Genomic DNA, 22,988 nt, shown 5'->3' with positions numbered 1-22,988 from the left:
TCCTCCAGCTGGAGTCATAATTGCCCCTGAAAATGTAGGGAAGATAAAAAGGCTGCAGGGCGGAAGAAAGGGGTGGCTGCCAGGGAAGCTCAGAAACCATGGAGCACAGGAGCTTTCATCAGTGGATGCGCAGGAAGCCACCCAGGTAGATAGAACTCCGGAAGAAGAGGATCACAAAAGTAAGTCTTGGAAACAACCTACAGGAGAGGCAAGATAGGAAGCAGTAAGGGATTAGAAGAAACCAGTTGCAACTACTTCCCACAGGGTTCCTTGGACTGGAACCCACAGAAGTGTGTGGACTTGGGTTCCCTTACCAGCCCCAGCAATTGGGTTAATAAAGCCTGAAGAACAAAGGACCCTGAACCCCAAGATGCTGGAGACTGTCAACCCTTTACTAAAGTTACCGGCCTCCTGACCTAACAGTCTCTCTCCTCTCGAGAGAGCGAAGAGACTGTTAACGATCCAGCTGGAGGGCTAGTGTCACAGGAAGGAACTAGCAGACACGGCACTGAACAGTGATTGCCTAAACAAAGAGGAAACTGAGGCAGATTTGCCCTAACACTCAAGTCAATCACATAGGGGTGTCAGCAGCTGAAAGCAGCCCTGGCACAAGGCCATATTGACACCAGGAAAAATGCATTTTTTATGATGATAGCTGTCTCATGTGAGCTGTTCTAAATCCCTGATATAGATAAGGGGGAGTGGTAGTGAGGTAAAATTACCTCTTGCCTTGTCTACACTCATTTTGCTGTGAGATGGTTTTTTCATGTGGGGGGTTTCAGTATTAAAAACTCTTTTCATGGATCTCAGAGCGAGTTGTTTTGCCTATAGCACTGAACACAGTAGTGTCTTATCTGGGATTATTGAAAGTGGAGTTTCAGATGTGCAGTTTTGCTGTTGTTGCCATTGCATATTTGGATATTTGTTGCTATTGTAGATTTGTATATTTTGTGACTAAAATAGGAAAAAAATACCGAGTCTGTGTGACCAGATTTTCTTGCAGCAGGAACATGACCCACTGTCATGCCCCCAATGTCTAGTACTGTTTAGCAAAGGGGCAACAGTATAATAATGTAATCATTTTTCTCTGCTGTGAGCCTTACAGAAACCAGTTTGAAACCTTGTTGAATTTGTCCCTTTTATATTTCTTTGTTTCTAATGTTGACTGATGCAGACTAGTAACCTTATACTACTGCATTATAATTCAACCTACAGAGGTTCATAAGAATTTATCACACGCTGTTAAAGTGGCTGAATAATGAAGGGTTGATGTTTAATAGTCATCACTTCATTGTGCTTTTCTTTTCATTCTATTTGTCTACTTGCATTAGTGTTTGACTGAGCATTGATAAGGATGCAGATGTTTGGGATAAAATATTTGTAAAGTCACAACTTTGGGGGGATATAGCTATGGAACTGTGGAATAACAAAAGAACATCTGTTTGAAGGGCAATATACATTTCTAGTTTTTATTAATTTCCTTGACTTTGTTTTACAAAAACTTTTGTGTGTGTGTGTGTTTGTTTTTGTGTCCAGTGTACCAGAATGTATTTGGAAATGTCTTATTACAGTATAGTAAATTGAGCGGTGTGAGTTTTCTTTTGGAAATGCCATTGCTTTTCCTGAATGTTCACCTCCGCCCACTGCTTTAAAAGCTTTGGGCTAAGACATTATTGCCTGAACCGATCAGATGTTTGATTTAAAAGAACTACTGAATACATACAGTGGATTACGATAATGAATATGCATTCCTTCCTGTTCAGCGAAAGGAGTGCTCTGAATACAGTATTATAGCAACTAATGGTTCGTGTGAGAGACAGATATTATACAGTATTAAAGTTTCATGTCATGGGCCTAATCTTGCAGTCCAGATATATGTTTCGTGTGTCTTCATTTCTTTGGAAATGGCACCTACTCTGTAGCATCCTCCAGATGTGCCAGGTACAAGAGACAATCCTCAGATTGGATGCATACATAGCCAAGAGCCTGTGTTGTTCAGACGGGCAGACTTATCTGCTGGTTAGATCATGGGATTATGCATCAGAAAACCTGGATTCAGGTTCTGGCTGTACCACTGACTTTTTTTTTTTTAAATTACCTCTTTGTCTCAATTTCCCATCTGTACAATGGAGATAGTATTACTTCTGCATCTAACTGATTCATAGGGGTCCTGCAAGTAGGGTGACCAGACAGCAAATGTGAAAAATCGGGACAGGGGATAGGGGGTAATAGGAGCCTATATAAGAAAAAGACCCCAAAATTGGGACTGTCCCTATAAAATGGGGAGACATCTGGTCACCCTAATTGCAAGAATTAAAGTTTATAAAGTGCTTTGAACATGTACATCACTATATAAATGCTTATTATTATTTTATTGTGTGTTATATAGTGCATGGGGCTAAGATGGATTGATATCAGTTTATTAAAATCTGTGATTTAAATAATGGTATAAATCAGCAAGCAGGAAACCTTGATTTAAATAATAGATTTTAATCTTGGTTTGCATTTGTACTTTTTAGTTATTTTCCTAAAGAAAGGTTGATTCTCATAGATTGGTAACCATTAAAACATGTTGACTTGCAACTAAATATAGCCTGTACAGGAAATTTGGTGGTACTTTTTGCTAACCAGAAAGATACAATATATCTATACAGATTTAGGTAAACAATTATATAGCTTAACATACACATTCATATTTTTAATTTTCACATTTTTTAAAGTTAGAAAATGGTGAATGATGCATTTCTTAACTACTAGATGACTAATTTTTATTTGGATTTGTGTTAATCTCCATTCAATTAAATTAACCAAATTCAATTAAATTTCCAATTAAAATAAACAAATAGCTTTTTAAAGTTTTTTATTAGTTAAATAAAATTATCTTAAATGTGCAGGATATCTAAGAAATAAAAAGTAAATTTTAAAAAAACATGTTTTGCATTTAAAACTACTGATTTATTAAAGATAGTATTATATGTACTTAGTGAGTTGAACGGATAGTTTCGGCCATCATATCCTTCAAGATTTTAGAACTAGTAGATTTCATCCTCTCACACTTCATTTTGATTAATAGATTGCAAGAGGAAAACATAACCTGCTTTTTTCAACTCCAAATTGGCTTCTCAACTTTGATTGAACTAGTTATTGAACTGAACTAATGAAATAAACTGAAAGGAATAAAATATTTTTTCCTGCACCTGCAGAAGAGACTGTTGCTGTCAAAAGTTGATTTAGCACTTCTTCACTTCCACCGGTTCAGTGGTTTCATTTTTTAAAAAACTTTGGCAGAAAACATGCACAGCCTGAATACAGATCTTTATTTTATTTAAGTGATTTTAAGAGATTATAGTAAGTTTAGACCTTAACAAACTTTGTGATAATTTCAACTTTAATTTTAAATGTTCATTTTTAAAAAGAAAATTATATTTAATTTAAAATAAGATCAGATTAAAATTACGAAATGTTTTAAAATCATTGATTTTTATCCACCCTGTATGGAACTGTACATGTGACTAGTTCTGGTAGACTCTACTTAATGTACTTTGCAGTTTACACATGCTATCGCAATGACAAGTGTTCAGTAGTAATGTTGCTTATTGAACTACTGGAAGGTGCTCAGATACTTTGGTGATGAGTGAGGTATGAGAAGCTATATAGACTAGATTAGAATCTCTTGCAGATATGCTGGTCCTTACATTATAAGCAAAGAAAAGTTATATTCAGTTGTGTTATCTAAGGATTGATCTGAATCAGATCTGCCTATGAATCCCCATGCTGTTAGCACAGGAATATCTTGTCAATACAAATACAAAATACCAGAAAGAAAAATCTCAAACACCTTAATGCAATCTACACAGTATAGAAGACACTTAAATTCTGATACAGCTTCCTAGAAAAAGGCAGTAAGAAACAGAAAATCAAACAGTCTCTTTCAAGCTCTTTAGTGTAATATGACATTCTAATATTTCTTTTCTCATAAATCTCTCTCTGGAGGATGGGAGCATGCTGGGGGTTTTCTTTGCCATTCTTCCGATATATATTGAAGAACAATTAGGGAAGCTGACATATAGTTTGTCATTGGTCATTTGAAGTCTACGGATAGTGTTTTATATTAAAGGTTGAGAATGTAGCTGCTGATCTTATGGATGCTTCTTGGTAAAATTGGTATTGTAATCTGTTTTGGCAGAGTCCCACATTTTACTTCTGGTATCACAATCATACATTTTATTAAAGCAAATATCACAATGGGAGAAGCAGATTGTCAGAATAATTATTTGCTGTTAAAATTTAGAGGTTCTGGATTATATTAGTGCTGAATTTTTCTGCATATTGAATTCCATTTGACATGTGGGTCACCAACATGATGTATCAGGCAGGCAGAAATGTGCGATTGCATGGAGAGGAGGTCGAGGGTTCAGATCTGGTTGAGACTTGTCATCAGCATAGAAGTGGTGGTGAATGACGTGAGAGCAAGTAAGCTCACAGAGAGTGGAACTGGGGAGAAGAAGCTGATGAAATTATTCACCAAAGGAGTGATGGAGATCAAGAAGAGAACAATGACCCAGTGGAATCCTAGGAAGGACAGTAGTGTCAGGAAGAATGAGTCATCGCCTGTTGTAGATGCAGAAGAGTGATTAAATGGGATGAGTAAAGAGAATTAGATGTTATATTTTTCCAGGAAAAGGGCAATGCTGATTTTTACTAAGAATATTGTCAATTGAATGTAAGGATCAAAACCTTGATTGAAACTGATTTCAGGAGAGAGCTGGAGTTGAGGTAGTAGGAATAGCATGCTGAAGGAGTTTGGAGAGAAAAAAAGTGTGCTATAACTGAAAAGATTGGTTAAGACAAAGGAGTATTTTTTTAAGGTAGCAGACGTTACTCCTGATGCATTCAATTCCAACACTGGTTTCTGATTTGAGGAGAAGATCCTTTAATAATTAGTGGAGCCAAACTGGGACACAGCACCATATCTGTTGTTGCAGTTCTCAGCTTCTTAGACATTGTCTCAGTTCCCTTTGCAGATTTAATAGTTTTGACCCTATGTCTAGAATCCTTCTTCAGCTTCAAACTATGCATACTTTGTCTTCAGATGAATAAAAGAGAGAGATCCTCTGATGCTATCAACAAACAGATAGATAAATAACATTTTAGATTAGCATATCAACACTCAGACATTACATAACAAATATAGTAACTGTCATCCAATGTTACAGTTTAAATAAAACAAACTCAAACTGTTCTACAATGCCATTTACTGACATTGAGGGGGCATGATTTTCAAAAGTGACTTGAGACTTTAGGACTCAATTTCTAGGTGTCCAACTGGAAACACCCTAAATGGGTCTGATTTTTAGAAAGCAGGTGTTCAGCACTTTCTGAAAATCAGCCTTCTTTAGTGTGTCTCAAATGGAAAACCCTTTAAAATTGAAGCACATAAAATGAATAGTTGTTCTTGAAAACCTTGGTCAAGTTTCCAAAGTCATAAATGTAACTATTACAGCATTTATCCATTGTAAGTTGCTTGTGTATATGTTTGCTTGTGCACAGAGTTATCCTGTTCATATACTATTTGCTCATATTGCTTCCCTCTGAATCATAGTGTTTTTCTAATACATCATGAACTGTCACCCATTCTTTGTGGGAATTACTTGATTAGAGTCCTTAGAGAAATATGCACGTCACTTTAAATTGATTAGAGGAAGACATATCTAGAGTGAGCATTTAAATGTTCAGGTTTCTCTTATATCATAAGATACCCTGGAGGACTTTTGAACATGTAAAATAAATCCATAATTCTCTCAAAGACATTAAATATTATTTTTAGCTTTAAACATTGGGAGAGAAATCATTTTAAAGGCTTATTAAAATGTTATATGAATATATTTTAAAATATAATTTATATTATCACTGATGCATAACCTTTCAAATGAATAATTCACAGCCATGACTAGTCACTTTTGATAATCTATAGTGCTATGCTGTGTTGGTGTTCTACTGAGAGATTAACACTTATGGCCCAAGGAATAAAACTGAAAAATCTAATTCATTTGTTTGCCTATTCACAGTGACAGATATTTTCTTAAATTAAAACCTATTAGTCTGAGTTCAGAATCTTAAAATTTAATCGGTTCTAGCTCATTTTAGTCTTATAAAACATTGATATATAATGTATTGCAGCCACAAAAGGAGACTATTGATTTTCAGCAACAGTTTTGCTATCACAGACAGAGAAGAATGTTTCTAACAAATATTAAGGAGAAGAATGATTTGAAAAGGCTATTTGGAAGATGCAGGAAATTAACTAGCTTTTGCCTGTTAGTAATTGGATATTATACTTTTTCTTGAGAGTATGTGACATTTAAGAGGTCCTTGGTTGCAAATTAAGGTTACACAGTTAAAATAAAAATAAGTAACAAATGTTAATGCTGCTACAACGATATTAATTCAGACATATGCACATACTGTCTCTTTTATGGTACATTTAACTACAAATGATACCATGTTAAGATGTAATGTTACCGGAAAAAGTAGGAATGTGTCTGGAATATATGAAGTACAGCATAATTAATCCTGTTGGAAGTTTAACTTTTGCATTTCCTCTCCATTTTCTGTTAAGTGCTCAACCCTAAAACTCTATTAATGTTTGTTGTTGTTTTGGATTTAGTTGTTATGTTGAGGGTGGTGGGTAATGTACTGAGTGTAGAAATATCTGAGTTACTTGTGCAGTATTTACGAGAAATACATAGGTTGTCTCCATCCATACAGTTGGCAAGGGAGGCAACTGGAGAACCAGTTCCCATCAGGACACGGGAGGAAAGGATAGCTTTAGAAACTGTAGCAATAGGGAGAAGGCTCAAGATATGCCAGAGAGAAAAGGAGTGGTCTGGGAACCCATTTCTACATCATCTAGTTACAAATCTCTTGCACTGCGGAGGCTTCTGCCTAGGAAAAAACTTGAACCGAAGAGAAGCTATGTCCTCACGGTGCTGGTGGTGGTGGGGACTGTGTTTTTATAGTGAGATAAAACACGCCTGTTTGTATCTCAGTGTAAAATCCAGTGGAGAGGACTCTCTGTAGTTTTTACTGTGATGTAGTTAGGCGAGATTAAATCCACTTGAGGGGGTATTGTGTTGGCCTCATCTAGGTACATCACTTTAAAAACTGCCTGAGGTTTGTCTCTGCTAGGGATTTAACAGCAAAATAGCTAACATGTTAATTATCCTATTGTAACACACACAGAGAGAGACACACGCACACACACTGCTTTTTGTCAAGGAAGACGTAGGCCGAATGTGTGGAAAGAATGATCTCATATTTAAAAAGACATAGCTGGTGGGAGAAAGGGGCCCAGAAGGCATGACTAGTGGATCAGAGGCTCAGGGCAATTAAAACAGTTATCAGGCCGCCAGGGCTGGCTTTAGGACATGCAGGGCCCGATTTGAAAGAGCTGCCGCCGAAATGCCGCCAAAGACAGCAGCAGTGATTGAGCTGCCGCCGAAAATAGTGGTGGCAATTTGGCAGCAGCTTAATTGGCTGCCGCTGTTTCCAGCGGCACTTCGGCTGAGGTGCCTTCCTCGGCAGCAGTTGTCTTCCAGGGCCTTACCTTGTGGGGCCCGATTCCTGGGAATCGGGGGAATCGGCCTAAAGCCAGCCCTGCAGGCAGCTTCTTGGCTTATCTTTAGAAAGTGTGCATCTCCCCACATTGCATATGCATGTACAGTGAGTCTCTCTGGACATAGGTGCCGACTTCCCCTCTTTCACATGGATGCTTGACCCCTCCTCCCAGCCCTGCCCCTGTCCCCACTCAACCCTTTCCATGATGCCTCGCCCCTTCCCACCCCTTCCCCATCCCCATTCCAACTCCTTCCCCAAATCCCTGCCCCAACCCCACCTCTTCCCTGCCTCCTCCCCTGAGTGCGCCATGTTCCTGCTCCTCCCCCTTTCCTTCCCGGAGCATGCTAACAGTGCAGAAAATGCTGGGAAGTAGGCGGAGGAGCAGGGATGCGGCGCGCTCAGGAGGGGAGGAGCAGGGAAGCTAACGGGGGAGGGGAGCTTGGCTGCCAGTGGATGCAGAGCACTCACTATTTTTTCCCCCTGGGTGCTCCAGTCCTGAAGCACCCACAGAGTTGGCACTTATGTCTCTGGAAGCAGACAGTAATTTTAGATATTTCAAACGGTCAGAACATAGGAATTCCCATTCCAGATGAGGGATCTGGGATCAGACCTATGGTCTAGTCCAGTATCCTCTCTCTGACAATGGTCATTTCCTGAATAGGACCTATAATATTTAGTATGTTCATTTATGGTCTAATGAAAAAAGTACAAAAATGACATTAATCAAGTTTTCCATTAACACCAAAATCCGAATGAAAACAAATATAAAGGCTAAATGACTTGGAGAAATAAAAACAGGAGGTAACTTACAAAAGGTTAGGATTCAATACTAATAATTGTAAAAAGAGGCAGTAAACCACATAGATACACACTGGAAGGCAGCTTTATAGGAAGCAACAAGTCAGAGATCAGGGATCAATAGTAAAGGTGAGTTTGCAGTGCAATACTGCCTGTTTTTTCGAAGCAACAGTACTCTTCTGGGAATTACATTCAGAAATATATTGTATAAAAACTAACAGTTCCAATCTCCTGTATGTGGAATTTCAACTTGCAGAATTTTCTTAGTTTTTATGTGGCGGGGTACCCCTGTGTTTTGCCACCCCAAAGGTGAATTCTTGGGCATGTAGCAGGTGAGGTGCATCCATGCTGATACTGCTGGCCTCCCCTGTGCCAAGCGGCCCACCAGCTCTTGGAGAAGCCATTCTTCTAGAGGCTCCCCTTAGAGCTGCCCCTTCACGGTGCAATGGGGGAAGCAGTGCCCCTTCCAAGTGCTTGTTGGAAGAATTTCCATGGGGCTGAGGAAAAGGGGAACATTCCACAAAGATGTAACTCCCCTTCTAGAGGCACAGACCCACCCCCAGGCACACACTGTGGAGGGAAGGATGGGCCCCTTAAATCCTAGGGTATGTCTACACTACCAGATTAGTTCAATTTAACTTAATTCGAATTTGTGGAATCGACCTTACAAAGTCGAATTTGTGTGTCCACACTAAGGACACTAATTCGACTTTGTGAGTCCACACTAACGGGGCAAGCGTCGACATTGGAAGCGGTGCACTGTGGGAAGCTATCCCACAGTTCCTGCAGTCCCCGCTGCCCATTTGAATTCTGGGATTTCCCCACAATGCATGCTGGGGGGAAAAATGTGTCGAGGGTGGTCTTGGGTAACTGTCATCATTCAACGTGCTTTCGGACGTCTCAAGGGGAGATGGAGGAGCTTACTGACTCGCTCGGATCTCAGCGAAACCAATATCCCCATTGTTATTGCAGCTTGCTGTGTGCTCCACAATCTCTGTGAGAGCAAGGGGGAGACCTTTATGGCGGGATGGGAGGTTGAGGCAAATCGCCTGGCTGCTGATTACGCTCAGCCAGACAGCCGTGCAATTAGAAGAGCCCAGCGGGAAGCGCTGTGCATCCGGGAGGCTTTGAAAGCTAGGTTCCTCAGGGAGCAGGGTAACCTGTGACTGTTCAGTTTCTTTACAGAGAAGCTGAACCTGCCCCTGCTTCATTTACTGTTGACTTTCTTCTGCAGGTATGTACCCGGTTCACCACGTTTCCCCCCTTCCAACACACGTTTAAAAATAAAGTTAATGGAACATTGTTAATTAACAATGTTTTCTTTATTAATAAATTCACGTTAAAGGGTTGAAACAGGGATGCAGACTGTGATGGGTAGGGTGTGCAGTGATGTTAACACCGCTTCTACACTGGAGGAATGATAGGCTCCTGCTCCTAGAGCGGTCTGCAGTGCCGGACTGGTTGTTTCAACGGAGCCTGCCATCCCTCCTTTTCGGGACTCTGTGTGCGGGGGCTACATGACCTTGTGGCGGGGGAGGACGGTTACAGATTCCCCTGCTGCGTGGCTCTGTGGTCCGGGACAAGGACCGCTGCATAAGTTCTGTAACCGCCCTCCCATGCCACAAAGTCACGTACCCCCCACCCACCCAGAACATGGAAAACACCTCCCAGACTGACTAGGGTGCCTACTGACTGCACTGTGTGTGTGACCTGCTGTTGATCCTGCCCCCGTGTCTGTACCCTGGTAAAGGTGACTGTCCTATGCAATTAACAAACCCCTTCCCCCCCCCCTTCACAGACAGTCTTCTGTAGAAAAATTTGACGGAAATAGTAATTAACAGCAAACTACTTTTAATAATCAACTACACAGTTAGGGGATGAAACTGGGATTGGGGCTTCAGTGAGCCAGGAAGGGAAGGACTTCTCAACATTTAGGGAATGAGAGCCTTCTTGTATTTGTGCACTCTGCAGGGGTGCAGTGACAGTTTTCACGGCCCCTGTCGCCCCTCCTTCTTGTTACTTTGGGTGAGGGGGGTTTGGGACTTTGTGGCGGGGGAGGTCGGTTGCAGATACAGTGCAGGGGGGCTCTGTCCTCCTGCCTGCGGTCCTGCAGAACATCCACAAGGTGCCGGAGCATGTCAAATTTTCCCTGGGCATTTCCTGTGTGGCTGGTCAGAACATCCAAGCTCAGACTGCTGTCCAGAGCGTCAACAGAGTGGTGCACTGTGGGATAGCTCCCGGAGCTACTAAGGTCGATTTCCGTCCACACATAGCCTAATTCGACATGGCCATGTCGAATTTAGCGCTACTCCCCTTGTCGGGGAGGAGTACAGAATTCGAACTAAAGAGCCCTCTAGGTCGAACTAATTAGCTTCCTGGTGTGGACGGGTGCACTGTTAAGTCGAATTAACGCTGCTAAATTCGACATAAACTCCTAGTGTAGACCAGGCCTTAGTGTTGCTGTAAACAGTCCTCTAACAACCATCGTGTATCTGGAATATTTTTGAACAACTGAAATCCCAGCACTTAAAACACTGAATAACTAGAGAAAATAAGAGATGATACAAAAATTGGACAATGAAACATAAAAATCTGTGGGTCAAATTTATCATTAGGTAAATAAATTGCAACTCATCAGTGGAGCTATACCTGTTTGTCAGATGTGAATTTGGCCCTAAATGAGCCTGGCTAGGCAGCTCAGGAAAATACAAAATGTGGTGCATGATCACAACATATAAATGACTTCAAAGATATAATGTGAATAATCCCATTTCCTTATTGACAGTGATTTGCCATTAAAAAGACAATATATGCCAATAGTAGAATAGTTTGGCATATATTTGGTAGAATACAACCATTACTTCCTATTTTTGTATGAAGACATGTATTATCTGAGAGGTAACTTTTGGCAGATGTTAACCCTTTTAATGGGGATCTCTATACACAATGGAACAAAAAGTAGTGGCCTAAAAATGAAGTTTGAAAAAGTTGAGGCTATGGGTCACTATATATTCCCTAACAGAGAAACTGAGTATCAGAATAATTTTGACTGAGGGAGGTGGTCAAATCCTCCAAGAGCAAGTTAGCTAAGATATTACTGGGACTGATGAACAGAGTAGTCCTGCAAAAGATGTTTCCAGTCTTTTAATCCTTCCTTTGTCAGATACTCAGAAACACTTCATATTAGAGTAGGCTCCCTGGATCATGCTGAACAGCAAGAAATCTATAAAAGTAGGTTTCCATAGTACATACTGCAAATAACAATACATGACATTGAGTGAAATGCCAAGGGTGTACTTAAGGACTGGATTCTGCTAATATTAATAAATCATTCAAAATGTGGGGTTTTCTTGTCATTTTTTCATGTCCGCTAAAACCTTTTGATTTAATTATAGAAAAGTGTTTAATAAGGGAACAAGTTTGTCTATACATAATTACTCTAGTAAGGAACAAAAAGGAAACCAAATATTTTAATCTGTTTTCTGAATCTGACATGGCATCCCAAGTCATTTTGAAAACAAGAAGCAGAGAAGATAAAAACAGATGTTATATATTTTGTATTAAGAACAAAAGCCAAAACTTTTAAACTGGACCATAACGGTAATTAAAATTACTATTGGATCTTATCGTTATCCTGCCTTTCTTTTCCCCACTCCCCACCTCTCATAGATGTTATTTCTGAGTGAAGTCTCTTATCAAATGCTTTAAGTGGAATCCTCTTCCTTTTATAAAAAAAAATGCTATATTATTTGAGTCTGGTCTAATGTGCTTACACTAGAAATAAATGTATAATTAACCCTTTTTCGTGATAAATTACCATTAATTTTTTTAGGATTAGTGGAAAGTAGCATAACATAGGGCAGATTTAGCATTCACGGTAACCATCACATGGGATCTTTAACACTCTTACAGGATTAGTGCAGGCAGTGATTCATCCTGTTACCATGCACACACAAATAGTGTGCAGCTTCTGACCATCAAAGAGGCTTTCGTAATTATCAGCTTTTACAAGTGAGCATGGAAAGATTAGAATATAAATATTAGTAAGATGGCTTTAGGGTTCTTGAGGGAACAAGATAAAATGCACTCTTCCCTCCAGCGAATAGTTGGATTTTGAATGAAAGTTTGCATATTATTTGAGATACCATATTTAGGAAGATAATTAATTAAAAAACCTGGTGTGTGAGACAGTGGGGTTGGGTCTGTTCTCCTCCCCTCCACCCCCACCCTGCCCTTTTGTGAAGATATTACATGTATTGCTCTAAAATCTTGATTTTCTTCCTAAAATGAATATTCTTCCTTTATGTAAGAAAATGCCTGAGGCTGGGGAAAAGGAGTCAGACTTGAGAGGCAGTGGCTGACAGCCACTGTGCCCCTATGGTACTGGCAATTAGGTCAAATTTAGGTGGGTATTTAAATGTAGATTTGGTTCCTACATTTAGACACTCAGGAACAAGGAAGAAGAATTCTTTTGGTTAAAGACTTCTGAATTAAAACTGAAAATAATAATACATTTTAAAGATTATTTTAATAATCCTACTAACAATGGTAATTTTCCTCCTGGACTTTCTTTTGTGTTTCTGTAATTATTACCTGGCTTTTAAGTTATAAAGAGAAAAGTCTTAATTTCTAATAAGAAATGAATTTATCACATTCATTTGTGTTTTGAGTTTGGGCTTTTTGTTTTTGTTGTTTTTCATACCAGAACACAATGATGTCACAAGACCAAAATACACGAGAGAAGAGTCCAGAATTAGATTAATAGAAATTAGAAGGTAGAGATGGAATGAATCTTTTAGAGACACTGTGCTTTCCCCATCCATTTCTAAGTACAGAATATAAATATTAGATGAATAAGTATTAGAAAGCAAGATTTTTTCAATCAGTTCATCCCACTAACACTTACTGTAGCATTGGTAGTATAATCCATAATCTGTAATTCTGTATTTCAACTCAGCTGTATTCAGTTAGGGCTGTTAGGTCCTGGCCCATGGTCGGGGCAGCATAGAGCTGCATTTCCTGAGTATTAGTTCAATGAGGCATCGCACAAGGGGGGGAAGTGTACCCACTGCTACACCCATTAAAATGCTGAATGTTCTTTTTTCACAGCTGGTCAGCTCTGCTGGTTACTTCAGAGATTGTCTGAGTCCGAGACATGGCTCTTCTCTGACTGAAAATCAGTATTGTCTGGAATATCAGCGTACGTGTCTATGTGGGTTGTGCTATCTGTCTTCCCCCACATACTTTTTGCTTTCTATAAAGTCCAGTCTATGCACAGTATATACAGTGTAGTAGTCAACTGTACTCAAAAATGCATATGTATGTGGGTTTGAGCCATTCACGTGGTTAACCATGTACTTGAACACATCAATTGTGGTATTGTAACAAATCCTGAGTAAGAGGCTGCATGTAATTGCACTTCCCCAAGAGCAGACTCTGAATCACTATCTGGTCTATGGTACCCACATGCTCCAAGAGAGGAGTGATCTCAGCCCTATACCTGGCCCAGTTTACTTCCCCACTCTGTTGTTCTGCTGTACTGTCCACCATATTATGGGGACAGAGCCAAGGTTCCACCCACTTCTGTCCCCTTGTCTCTGTACCCCTACCCAAAACCCTGCTGATTGTCAAGTGCCACCAAAAGTAGAGAATGTACAATCTGTGAGCAATGTGTCAAAGACCACAATAGTGATCTTCACATGCCAGGATGAAGAACATCAATCTTAATGACACACAAGATTAACAAACATACTGCTATAGCAGGGGTAGGCAACCTATGGCACGTGTGCCGAAGGCGGCACGCAAACTGATTTTCAGTGGCACTCACACTGCATGGGTCCTGGCCACCGGATCAGGGGGCTCTGCATTTTAATTTAATTTTAAATCAAGCTTCTTAAACATTTTAAAAACCTTATTTACTTTACATACAACAGTAGTTTAGTTGTATATTATAGACTTATAGAAAGAGACCTTCTAAAAATGTTAAAATTTATTACTGGCACGCAAAACCTTAAATTAGAGTGAATAAATGAAGACTCGGTACACCACTTCTGAAAGGTTGCTGACCCCTATGCTATAGAAAGTCATTTAACAGTTCCAGTTGCTCAATAGCTCTTAAAATCCTGCTAAAATATATGAATAAGCAATGTGACTCTGTACTTAAGTAAAAAGAAAATCAGCAACCTTGAAATTCAGTAAAAGAAACATAAAGGAAATGAGACAAACAGGACTAGACCCTGATCTTAAAGTATCCAGAGTAACTTCACTGATGTCAATGGAATCATTCTAGACTTCCTTCTTTGTGATGGAGATTAGAATGTGACCCACAGAGTTAGAATTTTTTGTTTTTGTTTTGCATTATCCAGAATAAGTGTATTTTTACTCAGGATGGGGGGCGAGGGGGTGGGAGAGAGAGTCTGTAATGTATGCTGGATGTGAAAACTAGCCTGTTTGTGCTTAATATATCAGAGAAATTGTTCAAGAACAATTTATCCATAGATTGTTTGCCATTATAATGTTTTCAAGGTTAGTTTCATCTTGCGTTCTCAGCTGTATAAGTGCCAGTTGCACCAGGGCATCTTTAACTTGTGCACTCAGTTTGGTTTATTTTCAATTTTTGCATTCAGAAAGAGATAAAATTTGCTTATTTGGAACAGATCCATCCCATTTTGCATATTACCCTTCTTCTTTTGGACTTCTACACTTTTTTATTATATTTCAAACAAGCATCTGATCATGGGGCAGTAAGTCTGAATGGGAAATATGAATTGACTGCAAATTAGGACAAGCTGAGTTCCACTATTTTAAATGAAATGGAAACTAAATTATTCAGTGCCTGTGCTCTCCTTCAGTAAACCATAGTACTATGACTCCCTAAATAGAAACTCTCCAAATCCTGCATATGGTAAAATCTAAAAGTATATAAATGTGAGTCCAGCATATATTAAGCTATTCATTCAAGAGAATGCTAATACTTTTTCTTCTATCAGATTACAAATTTTAGCACCAATTCCGCAAACCTTTCTTCGCATACAGAACACATGCATAAACTTTAACACGTGCATATGGTTTTGTAGGATCAAGGCCCTTGTTTTCACCTCTATTAGCGTTGGTGAGATGCCGGACGTATAATGTCGCTAAAGCTGTTTAGTGTCAAAGAGCCATTGGTGTGCTCCCCTATGAAAATGCACTGTACTTCTAAATGCTTCTCTTTGAATAAAATTGTTCATCATTAATAATCTGTTTGATAGATTATTAGTGCCAGAATAGACTGGCATCTGCACTTTGGACATGATGTACCTGATTGTGCTAGCAAACTATAACAACGTGTGTCAACTACTGTAATTATCATATTGTCACTGTTTTCTACAGATGTAAAGATACATAATTCAAGCTGACAAGCCCAAAGATTTTATTGGAATGACCTACGATACCCTAACATCTCATTAATATACAGCCAAATGCACAATATCAATTAACTATAAGATATAACCTCAGGGCTTCTTACCATTAGTAGCAGTTAATAATGCAACAGAAGTTTTTATTATTTGATTTTCCCACAGTGTGAAAACTAAAAACTTCAAATTATTAAACCTTTTTTGTAAAAGTGTTTGTTTTAAAAATAATTAGTTCCTTTTGTGTTTTTGATTTTACATTGGTGTAGAGCGTATGAGTGAATAGCATTTAAAATGAAGCCATTGTTTATTCACAAATCAAATAAGCTACCGACAGCTGCCCTAGTGACTTCCTCATTCAGTTAAATTAATGCCTAGGCCTTGGGGGGAATAGTCTTCTGGGGAGAATGTGGGCATTTATTTTCGATTTCCATTCAATGTTGGGTCTTTTAATGTCAAATCCTATTTAATCTGCTCATGTTTTGTTGAACTGTGTGCAAATTTATTCTATGGACCACTTGACAGAATTCATACTATCAAAGTAACATACTTCGAAAAATAAAGTCTTTGCATCTCTTTGGAGCTAGCAGAGCACAATTCTGTCTTTATTTTAATTTAAGATCTACAGAACACTGAGAATAACTTCTGTTACATAATACTGTATAATTTTTAACCAAGCCTGAGTCTTTTGACCTTTGCACTCAGTCCAAGGCCCATCTATTTAATCAGGATTTTCCTGAGTCCTAAAAGTGCTCCAATAGAACAGTGTTAGATGCAGCACAAGAATCTAAAGGGGTGGGGTCAATAGGGTTCATTTTTTTTCCTTTTTAGGGTGCTAGGAAATGTTCAATTTTTTTGATGCTGTTATATTTGTCATGTTTTGAAAAAATAACTAGAAGCCTACTCACATGTGGCAGAACATGTAACATTGAAGATAGGGAGAAGAACACTACTATTGAAGTCCAGCTAGGAAGAAGCCTAGTCCACCTTTAGCTGTTGGTGCTGTCCCTTGCTCATTTTGGGACATTGTCTTTTGTAATAGCCTAGTAAATGATAACTTTGAAGCTTCATCCCTTGAGGAGGCTACTTAGGGATCTGGGGCAAAAATTGGTCCTGCTAGTGAAGGCAGGGGGCTGGACTCAATGACCTTTCAAGGTCCCTTCCAGTTCTAGGAGATTGGTATATCTCCAATTATTACCTTACCTATTACTCTCTAGCTGCTAGAAGGGAGAAGGATATTTTTCTCTTTTCTCCAAAGTATCTTATGAGCTTCAAGAGGAAGTGTCTCTGCTAATATTAATTCTACCACCCCTCGTAGAACTTTCTGGCTGCAATGGAGGGGTAAAGTCTCCTCTATTACCTAGCATTAGCGTACACTTTACCTCCTGACCATTGCAAGGAGAGAAAGCACAGATCTTTGCTATTCTACCTCTCTCCTAACCCCATGTTCTGGTGAATCCCCATTGAATAACCCAGTCTTTGCCTGTGCTTGCTGCTCATAGTGTTCAAAAATAGCAGCCGCATGACTGACATGATTTTTTAAAAGTATAACTGCTGCCCCACATGGTTCTCAATAGCAGCGATGAAAGAGACTGGAACATTGACAGTTTTATTTTTTTGCAAAACTATGAGCAGCAGATGAGGTACTGAAGTGTTTTTCTACAGGCTCAACAAGGCAATAAATATTCCATTGGTTTACTTTCAGTTCACATTTGAAAAGATAGCTTTTCATACATAAGGATTAGAAACCATGTCCACATTCTTTTCAATCCTGAGTGCCTAAAGTTAGGCCTCTAAATTAATATGCAGGCACCTAAATCAAAGTGGCTTGGTCTTTCAGAGCACTCACTGCTACTGTTGACTTGAGGAGGAGGTAGGATTGCTGAATATTTCCAAAAATTATACCACGTCTGTTTAGGAAACTAACCTTAAACAGCCAAGTTTAAAATTTTACCCTTTATATATATAGTGTGTGTGTGTGTGTGTGTGTTTCCCAATAAAAGCTTAAACTCTTTAGAAATTGAGGGCTCCCTCCCACCTCTACACTCGTCGAGAAAGCAGTCAGCATCCCAGAATGGATTTGTTGAGCCCTTACTGGAGTATTTATTAGGCTTGTTTGTTTTTTAAATATTGTAAATGTGCCCTTAGAATTGGTGACAGGTGCACCATGTAAAGTAATAAATAAATATCGGCAATAAGAAAAGACAGTTAATATTTTAAGATTTTTGTTCATATAAATTGCTAAATTTGAGCATTTTATGAATTATATAACACAGTTCTGATATTCTGCACGTCAACTCAGCATTTTGAATTTTTTAAGATTCTGCTTTGACCTTTAGGTTCTGATTTGCTCACATTGTATAAAGACTTTTTTTTTTACTAAATAATTAGTGATTTTCTATCCCTAATGAAGTCAATGGGAGTTTTGCCATTCTGACTTCAATGGGGCCAGAAATTCACCCTTGTAAGGTATATTTTAGAAAAATGTCATTCTTTCTCTTTCAACACAGATGTTTGAATCTGCAAATCAATGACTGTAGTAAGGGTGGCACAGTAACATTGTACCAGTTTCTGAGCTTATTCTGATCCTTATATGCTGCACACTGATATAAATTCGGAAAAGCACCATTCAGGTCTTTAGAGTGATAGCAGTGGAAATCAAGTATAAGTAAACTCAGAATCAAGCCTTCTCTCTTTATCTGAGTTAACAATAAATCAAGCTTTTTTGTGTTTTTTTTAGATTAAAATGAACACTTTATCTTCTAAATGTTTTTCCATGTTTCTATTCCTTTACTTTGAATTAACTATATACATCTACAAATAATGATTTGATTTCTATTCTGTTACACAAAATACACATTGAAATCCCTGGAATTGCATTTAAGTGAGAGCTTTATTTGTCCCCATATTATCCCAATTACCTGTGCGTTATCTTCTACTTATTAATACTGCATACACACGCCATTCACTGTCTCCCATATCTCTTCTCTGCACCTTATTTTGAGGGACATTACTCTTTTAGTCACAAAGTTGCATATATTCTGCATAAATTTGGTGTGTCTCTCTTCTGACTGTTGAAAATTATTACATCAAATTATAGATTCATGGAGCACAGATTGTAGAAAGAGTTAATTACACCAAAGGAACAAATCCCACTTCATCTTAAGTTTCCTGCATGTATAATTTTGTGCGCACACACACCCAGGGGGTCTTTATCACACATAGTGCCCCACATTTGGGCCTGGCCAGGCTGAGACCTACGCTGCACTCCTTTGCCCACACTCTGGCCCTTTGGTCATGCTTGCTCTGAAGGAGACCACAATCTTCTGTGGCTTTAGATGTTGATCCTTGAGTTCTGTTTCCTTCAACAGTGCCAGCCAGTAATAATGTAAGATGGGAAATAAACAATAGTAGACTTTATTTTTTTTATTTTTTTTTATTTTTTTACAGAGCAGAGAGACAATAAAAAACACAAGCTGGTTACACTTCAGGGTCTTGCTCCATTTCCCATTAAAGTCAATGGGAGTCTTTCGATTGACTTTAATGAGAGTTGGATCAGTCCCGAAATGCATAAGAATGGACACTGCAACAAGTTTTCTCAAATCATCCTCGACTTTCATTACATAGGAATGAAATAGAATGGTCTGATAGCTTTCGTCATGGTAAATGCAAATGACTCAGTCTATCTTAACATGTCACAACTGCAGTATCTCTGGGTATGACATTTATCCAAAAAGAATATGTAACGGGCCCCTTTCCCAGTTTGGACTGGATTGTTACAGTTGTATTGCAGTCCCATATATGGATGATAAAAAACACCATACCTCAGAGGAGCATTGGAGAGCACCTTTGCTGCTGCTGTGTGCACACGGGAGGCAAGTGGTCTACTCTGTGGGCCAGTGAATGAAAGTGCATAGGTCCACCCTCCCTTTCGCACTTTTGGCATTCTGCTTCCTAGTAGCAATGAGCAGTCCCCATGCCCTCTAGAATGTAGGAAGTGCTACTGTGAGAGGTCCCTAAACCACCATGTAAGGAATGGAGGAGGGAAGAGGCTTCTTGCATATCCCTCTGTGACCATGCAGGGGTGCCTTACAATCTGGCCCTTTATCAACTTGCTATAGGATAACTGATATTTAAACCCCGAAAGGAGAGTGGATTACAAAAGAAGTCAACATTTACATTAGCTCTTGTTCCAAACACTCTTCTTCCAAACACACACATGCGTATAATTTCTTGTTGCCTAATGTATTGATTTCCTTTAAAAAATATCTCTTTGGTATCTATCTTCCCACTCATTATCCCTCTTATCCACTTGTTTAAACACAGCACCAGGGTCCTTAAGCTTGATACATAGAAAACAAATCCTTTGAACATTTTTTAATTAACCCCCTCAAAATAGACTGAACTGAATAAGCAAAATTTCTTGCATACATTTCCATTAACTGCTGTTTTGTATCACCAATGATCTAAGCAATGCTTGTCTAGGAGCAGACTCAATTAGCATTTTAATCTGTGTTTCACTCAGATAGTTTGGCCATCTATTTAAGAGCATAGTCTTTTGTCTGCAGATGAATAGAGAATTAAAAATCCAATATAATATGCCACGTAAAATTTAAATTGGACCGGTTACGTAATGTGTGATAAGTATGGCTATTATGTAACTCTGCTGTTGATTGGATGAAAACTCAGACTCAAAGATGGCCACCCAGCTTTGCACAGCAGTACTTGGAAGTGCATTCTCTGCCTCGAAGGCTGGAGACCACACGGTAATAGATGTATTGTGTGGCCTCAGAGGCAAAGGTGGAAGTTCAGAGTGCAATACCACACCTGAGGAAGATGGTAATGGTTGTCTGTGTTCACTGAAGTAGTAGTTAAGGATGAAGGTAGGATTCCTGAATAATGAGTTCCTGTTTGGATCTCCTGTCTGAGGAATACAGAGTGAGAGGAGGACAAACCCTTAAATGGGCAAAATAGAAATACATAGGCTGTCTCCTTGGGGAAACAAGATTCAGTGTAGCTAATACAGCTTCATGTAGCAATAGATGAAGATAAGGAAAGTATTTTTTTTATTTAGTTGTGTTTGTATATCTTCTTAAGAACATAGAAATGGCCATACTGGGTCAGACCAAAGGTCCACTTGGCCCCATATTCTGTCTTGCAACAGTGGCCAATGCCAGATGCCCCAGAGGAAATGAACAGAACAGGTAAATCATCACGTGATCCATTCCTGGTTGGCCATTCCCAGCTTCTGGCAAACAGAGGCTAGGGACACCATCCCTGCCCATCCTGCCTCAAAGCTACTGATGGACCTATCCTCCATGAATTTAGCTAGTTCTTTTTTGAACCCTGTTATAGTCTTGGCCTTCACAACATCCTCTGGCAAGGAGTTCCATAGGTTGACTGTGTGTTGTGTGAAAAAATACTTCCTTTTGTTTGTTTTAAACCTGCTGCCTATTAATTTCATTTGGTGACCCCTAGTTCTTGTGTTACGATAAGGAGTAAATAACACTTCCTTATTTATTTTCTCCAAACCAGTCATGATTTTATAGACCTCAATCTTATCCCCCACATTAGTCATCTCTTTTCCAAGCTGAGAAGTCCCAGTCTTATTAATCTCTCCTCATATGGCAACCATTCCATACCCCTAATCATTTTTGTTGTCCTTTTCTGAACCTTTTCCGATTCCAATATATCTTTTTTTTGAGATGGGGCGACCACATCTGCTAGCAGTATTCAAGATCTGAGCGTACCATGGATTTATATAAAGGCAATATGATATTTTCTGTCTTATTATCTATCCCTTTCTGAATGATTCCCAACTTTCTGTTAGCTTTTTTGACTGCCGCTGCACATTGAGTGGATGTTTTCAGAGAACTATCCACAGTGATTCCAAGATCTCTTTCTTGAGTGGTAACAGCTAATTTAGACCCCATCATTTTATACGTATAGTTGGGATTATGTTTTCCAATGTGCATTACTTTGCATTTATCAACATTAAATTTCATCTGCCATTTTGTTGTCCAGTCACCCAGTTTTGAGACATCTTTTTGTAGCTCTTTGCAGTCTTCCTCGGACTTAACTATCTTGAGTAGTTTTGTATCATCTGGAAATTTTGCCACCTCACTGTTTACCCCTTTTTCCAGATCATTTATAAATATGTTGAATAGGACTGGGCCCGTACAGACCCCTGAGGGACACCACTATTTACATCTCTCCATTCTGAAAACTGACCATTTATTCCTACCCTTTGTTTCCTATCTTTTAACCGGTTACCAGTCCATGAGAGGACCTTCCCTCTTATCCCATGACAGCTTACTTTGCTGAAGAGCCGTGGTGAGGGACCTCGTCAAAGGCTTTCTGAAAATCTAAGTACACTATGTCCACTGGATCCTCCTTGTCCACATGCTTGTTGACCCCCTCAAAGAATTCTAGTAGATTGGTGAGGCATGATTTCCCTTTACAAAAACCATGTTGTCTTCTCCCTAAAGAATTATGTTCATCTATGTGTCTGACAATTTTGTTCTTTACTATAGCTTCAACCAGTTTGCCTGGTACTGAAGTCAGGCCTATAATTGCTAGGGTCACCTCTGGAGCCCTTTTTAAAAATTGGCATCACTTTAGCTATCCTCCAGTCATTTGGTACAGAAGCTGATTTAAATTATAGATTACACATTACAGTTAGTAGTCCTGCAATTTCACATTTGAGTTCCTTCAGAACTCTTGGGTGAATACCATCTGGTCCTGGTGACTTATGACTGTTTAGTTTATCATTTTGTTTCAAAACCTCCTCTAATGACACCTCAATCTGGGATAGTTCCACAGATTTGTCACCTAAAAAGAATGGCTCAGGTTTGGGAATCTCCCTCACATCCTCAACCGTGAAGACTGATGCAAAGAATTCATTTAGTTTCTGCACAATGGCCTTATCATCCTTGAGTGCTCCTTTAGCATTTCGATCATCCAGTGGCCCCAATGGTTGTTTAGTAGGCTTCCTGCTTGTGATGTACTTAAAAAAATTCGTAACTATAGAATCATAGATATGTAGGACTGGAAGGGACCTCAGTAGATCATATAGTCCAGTCCACTACACTGAGGCAGGACTAAGTATTATCTAGACTGTCTTTGACAGGTGTTCGTCTAACCTATTATTAAATACTCCAAAGACGGCAATTCCACAAC

At 39.1% G+C, this 22,988-nt stretch overlaps 1 protein-coding gene across 2 annotated transcripts in view; it reads left to right on the top strand.

Moving 5' to 3' along the window:
- GFRA1 (GDNF family receptor alpha 1) overlaps positions 1-22,988 on the top strand; it is a 181,676-nt gene that overhangs the window by 64,705 nt on the left and 93,983 nt on the right. The window contains exon 5 of one of the 2 annotated variants that reach the window (XM_039547316.1): positions 9-179. The exons of the other annotated variant lie outside the window; for it this stretch is intronic. Coding sequence (XP_039403250.1) covers positions 9-179 — 171 coding nt within the window. The remainder of the gene's footprint in view (positions 1-8; positions 180-22,988) is intronic. 2 annotated transcript variants of the gene reach the window in all.

The sequence above is a fragment of the Mauremys reevesii genome, linkage group 7, assembly GCF_016161935.1.
Source record: "Mauremys reevesii isolate NIE-2019 linkage group 7, ASM1616193v1, whole genome shotgun sequence".
Taxonomy (NCBI): Eukaryota; Metazoa; Chordata; order Testudines; family Geoemydidae; genus Mauremys; species Mauremys reevesii.
Note: the sequence above shows the minus strand (reverse complement) of the source record. Positions and strands in the feature narration are given on the sequence as shown.